The sequence below is a fragment of the Epinephelus lanceolatus genome, chromosome 13 (assembly GCF_041903045.1).
Source record: "Epinephelus lanceolatus isolate andai-2023 chromosome 13, ASM4190304v1, whole genome shotgun sequence".
Classification (NCBI taxonomy): Eukaryota; Metazoa; Chordata; class Actinopteri; order Perciformes; family Serranidae; genus Epinephelus; species Epinephelus lanceolatus.
In genome coordinates this window covers 2912885-2927199 of record NC_135746.1, presented here as the reverse complement: position 1 = coordinate 2927199, position 14315 = coordinate 2912885, and the positions used below count along the sequence as shown (strand labels likewise).

Here is a 14315-nt window from a genome sequence, read left to right as displayed (position 1 = left end):
CATGAAGTAAAGTATTTGTAATTGTCTTTTGTAAATCTTCTCACTGCCAATAAAATAGATATTTAAAAATTTATAAAAAAAACAAAAACAGGAAGAGAACCTTTTTTTTATCATCAATATTTTATTGAACTATTTTTTCTAACAAACAGTGTCACCAAGTGTTAATAAAAATATATGTACATACACAAGATGGGAAAAAAATACTAAATAAAAAAAATATATAAAAATGTATAAATAACAATGCATAAATAATTCTTAAAAAACAAAGAAAAAGAAAAGAGAAAAAAATATTTCTACATAAATATACACCACAATCTTCACTGATCTACAAGTAGCAGATGAACTTTCAGACTTATTCATATGATGCAACTTTTCAACTCTGTGAATGACTGTCTCGTGTGTTCAGTTTGGTGTAGAAAATTAAATAAAACCCAGCATATATTAATATATAAGAAGCCTGGGCCAGAGAGGAGTTTGCTAAAAAAAAAACTGTATTTCACTGCAACTTAGTTCAGTTGTTTTTCTGAATTAACAACATCAGAATGAGAATTCTGAGTAAAGTTTTCCTGGAAAACAAACTGCCCTACTTTCTGAATTAACAACATCAGAATGAGAATTCTGAGTAAAGTTTTCCTGGAAAACAAACTGCCCTGCTTTCTGAATTAACAACATCATTGTCTCAGAATTCTGAAAAAAAATTTTTACATGAAAAACTGTGCCTAGTTTTTCTGAATGAACGAGATCATTATCTCGTTAATTCAGAAAAACCACAGCTGATTTTTTCCCCACGATGACCCAATGAAATATCTGTGGTTCATTATGAATTATAACGGCCATTGAGGATCTGTGTAAGCAAGCTTTCCATGCAATGATTGTCATTCTCTTTGGTGTGTCAGACTGAGAAAATAAACATGCCCTCACTGGCCGCTTCATTAGGTACACCTCTCTGGTACCAGGTGGGACCCCCTTTTTAATTCTTGTTGTCACAGATTCAACAAGGTGCTGGAAACATTCCTCAGAGACTTTGGTCCATATTGACATGATGACATCACACAGTTGATCCATGATGAGAATCTCCCGTTCCAGCACATCCCAAAGGTGCTCTATTGGACTGAGATGTGGTGACTGTGGAGGCCATTGGAGTACAGTGAACTCATTGTCATGTTTGAGATGATGTGAGCTTTGTGACATGGTGCGTTATCCTGCTGGAAGTAGCCATCAGAAGATGGGTACACTGTGGTCATAAAGGGATGGACACGCTCAGCAACAATACTCAGGTAGGCTGTGGTGTTTAAACCATGCTCAGTTGGTACTAAGAAAATCTCCCCCACACCATTACACCACCAGCAGCAGCCTGAAGCGTTGATACAAGGCAGGATGGATCCATGCTTCCATCTGAATGTGGTTTTTCCAATCTTCTATTGTCCAGTTTTGGTGAATTGTAGCCTCAGTTTCCTGTTGTCAGCTGACAGGAGTGGCACCTGGTGTGGTCTTCTGCTGCTGTAGCCCATCTGCTTCAAGGTTGGACAAGGTGTTGTTGCTTCAGAGATGCTCTTCTGCACACCTTGGTTGGAACAAGAGGCAGCTGAATAGGTGTACCTAATAAAGTGGCCAGTGAGTATATTAACATGAAAGAAGATCCTCAGAAAGTGAGTAGATACAGACAGGAAAAGTGTCCGTTGCATGAAACCAAAAACACAGACAGGCTACTTGGAACATTAGAACAAACAACACCAGAGTTCCCCAAACCGCTGGACAGACACCAGAGGATCTGCATCATCTGTATTGACAATCATTTAGGAGATAAGTATCATATCAAACTGCCGATCTATGTTTAAAGTCATTTATTACAGATAAGCCACAAGTTATTTGTTAATAGGTGCTTTTTTTGCAGACTGTGTTCCTTTGTGTATGTTGTACTTCAGCCACTCTGTGTGACGTCATTTTAGGCCTGGTGTATGTTATGTTTGTGCTCCACGTCATGTGATCGTGGTTTTGGGTCAGATAAGTAAATTAAATTAAAATAAAATAAAAACTTGACTCAGAATTCTGACTGAATAATGTGATTGAATCATAAATATAGGGCCTGTTACGCCTTCATAGATCTGACAGTGACATGGGGCCAGACCTGCATGTCTTATACAAGCCATGGATGCATGGACTTGATGAATACAACATGATGCACATGTTTGTACATATTTCTTATATTTTCTTTTGATATATTGTGTTATACGTTGTAACAAAACGGACATATTTTCACATACTTATGTCTGTTTTTCTTCCTCTGTTATGGGCGGATTGTGAGGCAACTGGCACACAGATGTTGTGGTGACTGTGTGTCTCTCTGTGTTCATTTTGTGTCTCCTTGTGGTCATTTTGTGTCTCAATAAGGTCATTTTATGTCTTTTTTGGTCATTTTGTGTCTCCTTGTGGTCATTTTGTGTCTCCATAAGGTCATTTTATATCTTTTTTTTGGTCATTTTGTGTCTCCTTGTGGTCATTTTGTGTCTCCATAAGGTCATTTTATATCTTTTTTTTGGTCATTTTGTGTCTCCTTGTGGTCATTTTGTGTCTCCATAAGGTCATTTTATATCTTTTTTGGCCATTTTGTGTCTCCTTGTGGTCGTTTTGTGTCTCCATAAGGTCATTTTATATCTTTTTTTTGGTCATTTTGTGTCTCCTTGTGGTCGTTTTGTGTCTCCATAAGGTCATTTTATATCTTTTTTTTTGGTCATTTTGTGTCTCAGTAAGGTCATTTTATATCTTTTTTGGTCATTTTGTGTCTCCTTGTGGTCATTTTGTGTCTCCATAAGGTCATTTTATATCTTTTTTTTGGTCATTTTGTGTCTCCTTGTGGTCGTTTTGTGTCTCCATAAGGTCATTTTATATCTTTTTTTTTTGGTCATTTTGTGTCTCAGTAAGGTCATTTTATATCTTTTTTGGTCATTTTGTGTCTCCTTGTGGTCATTTTGTGTCTCCATAAGGTCATTTTATGTCTTTTTTTTGGTCATTTTGTGTCTCCTTGTGGTCGTTTTGTGTCTCCATAAGATCATTTTATGTCTTTTTTTTTGGTCATTTTGTGTCTCAGTAAGGTCATTTTATATCTTTTTTGGTCATTTTGTGTCTCCTTGTGGTCATTTTGTGTCTCCATAAGGTCATTTTATGTCTTTTTTTTTGGTCATTTTGTGTCTCAGTAAGGTCATTTTATATCTTTTTTGGTCATTTTGTGTCTCCTTGTGGTCATTTTGTGTCTCCATAAGGTCATTTTATATCTTTTTTTTTGGTCATTTTGTGTCTCCTTGTGGTCATTTTGTGTCTCCATAAGGTCATTTTATATCTTTTTTTTTGGTCATTTTGTGTCTCCTTGTGGTCATTTTGTGTCTCCATAAGGTCATTTTATGTCTTTTTTGGTCATTTTGTGTCTCCTTGTGGTCATTTTATGTCTTTTTTGGTCATTTTGTGTCTCCTTGTGGTCATTTTGTGTCTCCTTGTGGTCATTTTGTGTCTCCATAAGGTCATTTTATATCTTTTTTGGTCATTTCGTGTCTCCTTGTGGTCGTTTTGTGTCTCCATAAGGTCATTTTATGTCTTTTTTTTGGTTATTTTGTGTCTCCTTGTGGTCATTTTGTGTCTCCATAAGGTCATTTTATATCTTTTTTGGTCATTTTGTGTCTCCTTGTGGTCATTTTGTGTCTCCATAAGGTCATTTTATATCTTTTTTTGGACATTTTGTGTCTCCTTGTGGTCATTTTGTGTCTCCTTGGTTGTCCTTTGGTTGTCTCCTTGTGGTTGTTTTATATGTATTTGAAGTCTTTTTTGTGTTATTTGGGGTCTCTCTGTTTTCACTTTGTGTCTCATTGCAGTTGTTTTGTGTATTATGTAGTGATTTGGATCTCTAAAGTAATATTGTGTCTCTCTGAGATCATTTTGAGCCTTTTTTTTAGACATTTTGTGTCTCTCTCTAGTCGTTTTGTGTCTCTCTCTAGTCGTTTTGTGTCTCCTTGTGGTTGCTTTGTGTTACTTTGTTGTAGGTTTGTGTCACTTTGTGGTTGTTTGGCCCGTTTTTGTAGTTATTTGGCCCTCCGGTTCCCAACCCAAGTCCCTATGGACTGAGCTACTGCCGCCCCCAAAATTAGGTGTGGAAACCAGAATGTAACTGGTTCCATGTTGGTGGAAAAGGGGTATGAGTGGTCACTTTGAGTCTCTTCCTAGACAGTGACATTTTGGCTGGTTGTCCATTCAGTATTCTATTCATGGCTTATGTATGAGAGCAATAATGTGGCCCAATTTCACCCAGAGGATCAATGAAGTATCTCTGATTAAGGAGCACATGTTGAGTATGCTTCATCATGTCCTCCTCTCAGTGATCTCATGTGTAGTCATCACCCACTGTAATCACATTGTATGGGTGTAATAGCCCACTTTCACCGACAGGGGGCTCCCACCGCCCTGCAATCTCTCAGCGTGTCATTCTGTGACGTCGGGATCATGTGACAGACAGCAGCCAATCACAGTGCGAGTAGAGGCTGAACCGCCTTTCAGTTTGGTGCCCTGAGAGTTGTCAAGGTTTTGGTTGTGGAGTATCCGAAAGGGGAGCAAGGGCGGCTACGGTTGTACAATGCCGAATAAAACGAAAAAGGACAAGGTGAGTTTGAGAATAACTAACAGGTTATAACGACCGGAAATAAACTTTGCAGGAGCCGATTTCCGGTGTATTTATTGATAAACCCGCCGTTATAACGAGAGGTTTAAAATAGCAATCAGCGCAGTGTCCCGTCGTTAGCAAACCTGCAGTCATCACCAGCTAGCCGCTAACGGTATTCTGCCAACATGTTAGCACTTGCGCTGCTTTATTACAATATGGAGCCGTTATTCAGGCATGAGACTGTATGTTGTCAATACACACGCTTGTTACGATGTGTGTGTGTTTGTAGGTGTTAAATAAACTCTTTGTGTGTGTTAATAAAGCAGAAAGCCGGGGTCGTGTGAATGCGGTTGACTCTGTAGTACCGTTAGCTAGCTAGCAGCAGACTTGCCAGTGTATTCAAACAGTAGTGTGAGACTGGGTGGGCAGGGATGCTATATTTAGATGGGAGTTTTTGCATGGCGGCATTCACTGAGGCTGCTCACTGATGTTGTCAACCTGCTAATGTCAAGTTGATTTAAGTGCTTAAAACTTATTTTTTTCCTGCAGGAGTCCCCTAAGTCAGGCAAAGTGGGCAAGAGTGGAGGACAGGAGAATTCAGAGCATGAGGTATGTGAACCCTGGGGCGGCATCCAGGACTTAGTAGTGTCTTTTGCAATTTCTACACAAGTTTAAATGCCACAGCAATGTTACTGTTTAAAAACTGAGTGCAGTATCAGTGATATAATGATTCAACAAGCTCAACCTCTGCATTATGGTAAGGGAAAAAATAATGATAACGTTATTGATATAGCACAATTCATGCTCATAATGCAACTCAAAGTGCTGAACATAAAAGACGAGCAAAGCATTTGTAATAAGCGAAAAAATGTGATAAAATCATATAAGAAAATAATGATAGCAAATAAGCAAAACAAAAATATAATAATTATAAAGCAATTTTAAAAACACTGACTCGACTTAAGTACTACAGTACAATAAAATAAGTAAAATAATATGGTGACAACAAAATGTAAGAGAAACAACATAACAAACCCAAAACATGCACAAATTAATGTGTAAAGAAGAAAATAAAGCACAGAATAGTAAGATCTGAAAATGAAATATAACAGATAAAACAGAAACCTTAAGGACAATCGAAGGCCTTAGAAAACACGTGGGTCTTCAGCCTCGATTTCAATGTGTCTACAGAGGAGGGGGAGCACATGAAAAGGTAAAGATAAAGTAAAAGTCAGTTAAAACTACAGCCTAAGACAAGATAAAACAACCATCACTTAGAAATAAGTTTCAGGAGAAAGCAGTGGTAAAAAGGTGTGTCTCAAGCTTACAGTTAAAAGTTTGAACAGATATAGAGCCCCTAAGACCCTCAGGCAGACTGTTCCAGAGTTATTAGCTGCCTCTCCGTGCCTTTTAGTCCTGCGTCATACTGAATACACACATAAACACACACCAGTCAGGGTTCAGTATGTGTGTTGGGTTGTTCAGTGTCTTCTGTGCCTCCCTGAGCACAGATTCTTCATATAGAGGCTGAAAAAGTAGGCTTGCAATGGCATCAGATTTTCTGTCTCAGAAAATATCGTGGTATCATGGTAGTACAAGATGTATATTATTATCAATCAGAATGACCTTAAAGGAATCTTAATGGAAGGGTTATTTGTGGTTGAATTTAGTTGAACTGTGCTGACAGGTCTCCATTCCATACCTGAACTCCATACTGGATCACACTCTCTAAAATCGTGTGGTAAAATAAAAACGTGTTTACTGCTGACACCATAAAGTCGAAGCCTCCTCAGAAAGCACGTCCTCTGCTGTAGCGTACACCAGAGGTTGTCAACATGTGTGTCCCATACGAGGGAGCTGTCAGTGTGAACACCACAGTGTTTATAGGGAGCAGCCTGATTTATGGGTCCATTGTGTGTGAGCACTATGTATCAGGGTCCATTGCTGTCCTCTGCAGCGATGTGTGGGAACGTCTGTGCATAATGATGCTCGGATGGGATACGATCCTGCCCTCAGATCGGTAAACTATCCTGAGCATGGAGGAAGGTCTTGATGATTAAGTATTATATCACAATATATTTTATCATCTGACAGAATAGTTTTAGATACAGTTATTAATCAATGATAGACTCATCTGCCTGAGGTGTCCCACAGAGCGCCTCAGCAGGTCATTCCTGCCTGTGGCCTTCCAACTTTACAGCTCCTCCATAAGACTGTCAGACACATTGAGTCAACAGACTGGCACTTGGACTTAATTTACCTGTCAGCAGTTATGATTACATAATTTATTTATGATATTTCAACTGCAACAGGGACTTAACGGCCTAATAAATATTTGTAACACTCTTAAGTGAACAATAATTGGTGCAATAATTCAGCTGCAGCACTCTGTGCAGATATTCAACGGTGCAGTATTCTTCAGTATTCTTACTTGTTCTCATCAACAACACCACTCTCTTGAATGTATATTTAACATATGTTGCACATATTGTTTATACTTATTATTCTTATTCCTAGTGATGTATATATTGTGTTGTACATTGTGGCGTTATACACGTATTTTTATATTTCTAAACCTTACATACTAGTTTTATACTTTGTAACATAGCATAAGGCATATTTTCAGATTTGTTGCACATTTTACATTCTCTGCACATTATGCATATATTATATTTTTAGATATACATACTAGTGTTACCATTGCAGCTTAATGCATCTATTTTATTTTTACATATTTCATACGTTATACCTATTTTTACCTCTAATATTCTCATCAGAGCGACTGTAATGTAACATAATTCCCCCCAGGGATCAGTAAAGTGTTTCTGATTCTGATCACACATGAATCTCAGGTTATAAATAGGATATACCTGTTATATCTGAAATACCTGTGCAAAAATAATGCAGTGCACCTCAATAGCCCCCACTCTTTATTACAGCTGCAATCAAAGATTATTATTATTATTATTATTATTATTATTATTGATTAATCTGTCATCTGTTTGCTTGATTAATTGATTAGTTGTTCGGTCTGTCTACAACTCATTGATAGTCAGTAGGGCCCGACCGATATGGTTTTTTTGGGGCCGATGCAGATTCCGATATTATGGAATAAAAAAAATCCGATAACCGACATATCGGCCGATTAAATTTTTATGTTTTTCAATTTAAAAAACCCCGAAATACCTGCTTTTGATGGCTTGAATATAGTTCAGACATTCGTTAAAAAGATATAAATTGAAGGAAGAACATTTTACTATTTTCAAATACTTTTATTATCAGAAATTGTGTGGAACAAGCATCATATTTTTGATTTATTTTGTGTTCAAATTGTTCATATGCTGCTTGTTCCACACAAGCACAAAAATATGATGTGCAAAAAGGCAGTAAACATCTGGGAAATAAAATAATCATGCAAAGTCTATATGAATTAAGACATTCACATGTGTGTTCACAGTACCAGAATTCTTCTTATTATTGCCAATCTAACAGAGGTAGGATATAGTGCAAAAAGTAACACAAGGACATCATTTCTAAGTAAAACACCATATTCCCTGCATTTTATTAGTGATGAAAATATAAGTGTTAGGGCCGTAACGGTACATATATCTGTGTCAAACCGTTTGGTACGCGACTTTTGGTTCGGCATGACCCTGTACCGAATTACTGGGCGCAGGATATTATTTTATTTTATTTTGTTTTATTTTAATTCCGTTTTTGCGAGCCGAACCATTTAAAATATCTAGTTCCCCGACGGACCGAGTCCAACCGTAAATCTCTGCTTTCACTTTGTGCAGCGCATTCTAGCATTTTGACAACATGGCAAGTGAGCCTGACGAACCTGAAGACCCACCCGCAAACCTTAAGTCCTCCGTTTGGGAACACTTTGGTTTCAGGGTAAAATACGAAGATGGAAATAAACAAGTTGACAAGACAAAAGCAGTGTGCCGACACTGCAGAACAGCGGCCGGGTATGTACTTGGAAACACGTCTAACATGCTAACGCATCTAAAGCGACACCACCCGAGTTTGAACGTTAACCGGCACGACTAGAAAAAGCAATCTGGTGCAAACTACAATATCGTCGTCGTTTAAAAACAAAGAGCGTTTTCCCTGACCATCGTGCTAAAGAAATAACCAACGCCATTGGAGTTGAGTAAAATTGTTTAAGCTGCACTTTAGATATAAGCATGTTTTGTTTACTGCACTTTAACAAAGTGGGAAAGCTAAGTAAGTTCCTAGTAAAACTGAATCTGAGCAGGCTTTAAAGCTGACCAGCTGCACTATACTTTTTATTTTAATTGAGTAAAACTGTGAAAGCAGAAACGTGTATTTATATTTTTCATTCAAAAAATGTGTTAAAAAAACAGCAGGATTTTATTTTTCACTTTTATATTTCTATTTTCATTCAAACAATGTGAAAAAGCAGGATTTTATATATATTTGTTTCATTCAAAAATTGTGTAAAAAGAGTTAACTGCTGTGGTGGTATGTTTTAATAAGGTTACCAATAAGTAAAAGATATTTAATAGTTGTCTATTTTTTTCATTACTGTACCGAAAAAAAAACGAACCGTGACTTGTGTACCGAGGTACGTACCGAACCGTGATTTTTGTGTACCGTTACACCCCTAAGTGTTAACATCTGGCTATAATTGGTCGATTAAATTGACCAAGTATCTGGAATCAAAAGAATTAGATTTTTTCCCTTAAGAAATTACTTAAACCAAGTTATTGATTATCAAAGTAGCTGACAGCTAATTTATTAATCATTGCGACGAACCTATTTACAGAGCTTGCGATGTGTATTTTCATTGAAACAGTGAGTGTGGTTTTCATACAGTGTCGGTTAGTTTGAGACATGGTTGAGTGGACTCACTTCTGTTGTAAAGTGCTGGGCCCTGTTTGCTCGTATGAAACAAGCAGGGAGGTGGATCATGTGTCATATAGTAAGGCAAGCTCTCACATGGAGGACACAAAACTCCTGTGGTGTAGAAGAAGAAAATCTCGCCTGATTTAGGCCTCTATGAGCGTTTTTTTAAGTGGCACCAGACAAGTTAAGGTTTTGTTGTATAGCAAGTAACTGGGGTTCTTGACACTTCAATCTCAGCTTTTCCCATCTTTATGATATATAACAGCCATCAAGATTTGTTTACAATGTGTGTATGAACAATTTAAGGTTCAGATCATGGTGAAATGTGTCTACTGATGATGCTTTGTTGCAGATACAATCCTGATGTTTAGCTTTTGATGCTTGGTTGAGAAGCCAGTGGTGCAAAACTACCATCAGTGTGACTCCTATAGTTATAAACTCTCCAAATCCTTTCTGATACTGCTGCTAATTACAGTGAACAGTAATTTGCGATATGCCGTTAAAATGGTGAAAGCAGTGTTGTAAATGCATGCAGTCATCCAGGGGACAGAGAAAATGACTTTGATGACTTCATATTAAGATAATCAGAATTATAAAGCTGATAACTGAGCAAGTCATTAAGTTCAGATCGCAGAATGTTTCACAGAGTGTGATCCTATTGGTGTTATTTTTATGTGAGACTCAGCTTAACGTGAGGTATTCAGTGTAGCTCTAAGGAGTCTAAAAAGTCCTTGTCATACATGTAATGCCCAGTTCAGACCAAAGATTTGCAACAAGACGAAGAACGTTGCAGAGAAAAGTTGCAGCGGTGTGAACTGGCAGGTTTCTCAAACATTGCAGACCAGAGCATTGCAAGTAGTTGCCTGTTTCAGTTCGTCTCTTTGCAAATCTTTGGTCTGAACTGAGCATTGGCCACACAAATAAACAGTGTTCAATCTGACGAAATCAACAACATGATTGGTGCCTCAGAAATGAATCGACATCTCCGTCAGAAACTTGTATCAAAAATTAATGCACCGATCTACATAACCTGCCAGGATGACACGGTCGCAGTAGCCCTTGACTTTTTTGCTTACATCTGGAAAAGCCAAATCCAGCCGACGTCACAAACTGTTAAACATTATGGTGGTCCTGACTCCTGTAATAGCAGAGGCATCTGGTGTGCATCATTACAGTGTCACAGTGTTACGCTGCATGGTCATGATCTGTGTTTGTACAGTAGCATGAAGGCATCCAATAGGACCAGGCGCACTGTGTGGTTTCAAGCACTGTTCTCATGATTTTTTCAAGATAAAATGCATAATGTTAACGAATTTACAAGCAACAGATTTAAGTCAAATGTCTTCCATGACCTCTTCAGTCAACATATATAAACATCACTGAACCATCATGGAAAGATTTCAACCTTCATTCTTCAAAGAACCGGAGGCTTTTCCTTCTCACTGGAAGGTAAAATCCTCGGTGCACCCGTTTCAGGGCTGCTCTGACAGCTGACATCTGTCGGTGCAGCCAAATGTAGTCCTCCTCTTTACAGGACATTTAATATTCATATTGTGAGGGCTGTTGACCACCTGTTCGTGTTTTAGTGGCTGCTGTAATACACAGTCTGGTGCACACTGCAAGGCTTTAAGAAGTTATAGCTCCCCATTTTAAAACCCATTTACGACAAGACTGTATATTTGATTTAAAGGCCACTTAAAAGCCCGGGTAGGCAGAATTCTTGATGGCAGAACTCCTCCTGCATTGCTCCCCTCTCTGTCTCAAGCCCCTCCCACCAGTTGATCTCAGGCATATGCTCGCTCTTTATACAGTAACCCAGCGCTTCCCATACCTAGATTTATGTAATCTTATGTCACTGTAGAGTTGCCTGTAGCACTTTCCGCTCAGGCCCCTCGTTGCCCTGCTCTCTCTATTTGTTAATCAGACCACAGACGAGACAAGGACAAGATAATCCAGCCCACGGTCTCTCTACCTCGCTCCGTGCCGCTGTGGACTGCTTCCCTGGGAGGAGAACGCACAGCAGCTTGGGAAATGGACTCTCACTTGGTGGCTGTAGTGGCTTGAATTTGGCCAGTGCAAACCCCCCCCCCAGTGCTGGGTTTCACAGCAGCGCCAGGAACAGACAGTTCCTGATCAGGCAGGCAGTCGGGGCTATCTGGTCCCCAGGAGCTGGGGGTTAGCGCTGGCTGGGTTCAGATTGCTGCAGCTACATCTCTGGAGCTGCTGCCGGCTCTCTTCCCAGCAAGCTGGTCTGTAGCAGTGGGGAGAGGTGGTGGCCACACAGTGATTTTAGGCCCTAGCTAACGTTAGCTACATTAACATGAACTTGAAGCTGCAGCTGTGAGCCTTTCACTCCTGTAGCAAAAGGCTAAACTGTTAGCAACATTTTCTCTCCATCTCTGAAACGCGTCGCCAATATTGACGTGTTTTATTTTGTTTATTGTGAGATTATTTTTTTTCCTTTGGGTTGCTCTGCAGTGTTGGCAGTTGGTGCCAGTGTTGAAGTAGCAACTTTCTTTGCAGGGCTCTCTGCTGTTGTGTCAGGCTTACACTAAATAGTACACACATCTGCATTTGTAGAGCAGCCAATAGGAACGCCCTCTCTGAAGTGACTTGTGATTGGCCACAGTGTTCCATCACAGCCTAAAAACAGATCCAAGTAGATGTGAGAGAGTCTAGTTTCCTCTCGGTGCTCTTAAATTACAATATGCTCAAATGTTATGATGGGATTTTTGCCCAACGATGCCAAAATAAAACCACCTACATTTATCTTGCATGGATTCCCCGAACCATGTTTTGTTCTGCTTTGTTAATTAGCTGCGAATTTAGAAAGATATCCCTCCACTATCAACCCTCTCAGGGCTTGAAATTAACTTTTTTACAAGGTAGCACTGACCAGCAAAATTTTGGGAGCACCTACTGTAATGTAAGACGCACCAACAGTGTAATCGATTTTTATTTTATTGCAACAAAAAGTTGACATTATACTGTATACATTACAGGGTTTGAGACCGCAGAAAATGTTTATAACATATAGAAAGTGAAAAGGTACATTCAAAGTATTACATTAAAAAATCCTAGATGACAGATACGACTTTGGCTCAAGAATCTAAGAGTTAATTTGTGTCTTTGCACTACATGAATATGTAATCTAGTTCCTTGTAGCGGCCAGCTCAGCTTTATTTCCCACCCAACCAGACAGCTTGCGAGTGGCCCAGCTCTTAAGCTCCCATCTTACAGCGCTGCAGACTGTGACCAACTCTATCAGGGTCTTAACTGACTTTAATAATTCCCCCGAGACTCCAACTGACACGGCTCCACAGCTGCATGTGGCGAAGTAAGCTGTGCGCCATCAGGTGTGTGTTGATGAATGGATCGCGGCGGGCAGGTGGGACCAGCTGTGAGAAACTTGCCATGTTCACTTGATCCCACACCGGGATTATATCCTGCCCTACTAACCGTTTTTTTTTTTATAAGTCCCCTGAGACACAGCTGGGTGGGTTGGTGAGTGGATAAAGAAGCCATGACGGTTTGTTTTGTCCATGTGAACTTGGAATGTCCCCAGATAAATGTACTGTTATATATATGGTGTCTGTACATTTGGTAAAGTGTGGTTTATGACCTTGGTTACACAATGCATGTCGCTGCCTTGTTAAGGAAACAGGTGACACACTGTATATAATTAAAATGTCCCGTCTAGTGTATGGCAGTCACACACTTTTATCAGATTCCTCAAGAGGTGCATGCACTCTGTTTCACACCCTGTGCACCACATGTTCTAATGTGGTTTTTTTTTTTTCCTCTTGTTTCAGCAGAGCTCGAACAGGAAGGCCAGCAACAGTGCTCCTCCCACCACTCAGCTGCTGAAGGGGAAGCAGCCAGGTTCGCAGACACCTGTCAAAAAGGACAAGAGGCAGAGCTCCTCTCGTTTCAGCTTGAGCAACAACAGGGAGCTGCAGAAGCTGCCTGCTTTTAAAGGTATTTACTGATATGATCACTGAATGCTGCCATCTAATGACCTAATTTCCTATCCACCCAGTGCTCTGGGTTTTGGAGTTGTAGCATGAACATACATACACAAGCACTTTTACTCGAGCTCCTGTTTCCAGGCTGGAGGGTTTTGTAATTTGTTGTGGAATTGGGGACAATTTTCCTTTTTTGTTTTGGCCAAAATAATGAATTTAAAATGTTTTTCATTCAAGACTCAGGAAATCACCCAGAAGCCATACACAGAGCAGAATTTTCCTTTAGGCAACTGGGGTAAGAAATCCCTATAATCTTGACACAGATAAATGCAGGCCTCGCAGACGTGCATGCTTACAAGCACACACACGGTTATTTTCCCTCCACGCCGACACATCTATGAAGATCCCCCTGCTGCATCACCGCTCATTGTACTACCAAGCTGAGCATGACATTATGCAATACGTGGAAACAAACAGAGGACGTACATGGCATGGACTTTGCGCTGGATTTAGCCCAAGCGTCTATATTTAGTGGTAATCCAGAGATAAAGCTTTAATTCCATGGTCCTTGTGTTTCTCGATGATGCCAGTGACCGGCAGTGTCTGCCAGGCGTCCTGCTAGTCCTCTCTTCCTCCTCCTCTCCTCCTCCTCCATTGGAGAAGAGAATTCGGCAGATGTATATTGACGTGTACTTTAATTTCTAAACTCAGTGCCGGTGCTAAACCAGATGGAAACTAAGGAATGGGCACTGCCGATAGGCCTCCAGGCGCACTAGCTATGCATGTGTCTGTGAATGCATGCATGGATACACACAACAGTGTTGTCCTCTGCC

General features: G+C 39.7%; 1 protein-coding gene across 2 annotated transcripts in view; it reads left to right on the top strand.

Moving 5' to 3' along the window:
* Positions 1-4545: 4545 nt before the first annotated feature.
* The window catches only part of ppp2r5cb (protein phosphatase 2, regulatory subunit B', gamma b), a 44952-nt gene continuing 35182 nt past the window's right edge, over positions 4546-14315 (top strand). The window contains exons 1-3 of one of the 2 annotated variants that reach the window (XM_033649346.2): positions 4546-4645; positions 5195-5254; positions 13333-13495. In XM_033649346.2, coding sequence (XP_033505237.1) covers positions 4619-4645; positions 5195-5254; positions 13333-13495 — 250 coding nt within the window. In that variant the 5' untranslated portion in view covers positions 4546-4618. Of the gene's footprint in view, positions 4646-5194; positions 5255-13329; positions 13496-14315 lie in introns of both variants that reach the window. The other variant, XM_033649345.2, reaches the window with a different exon arrangement.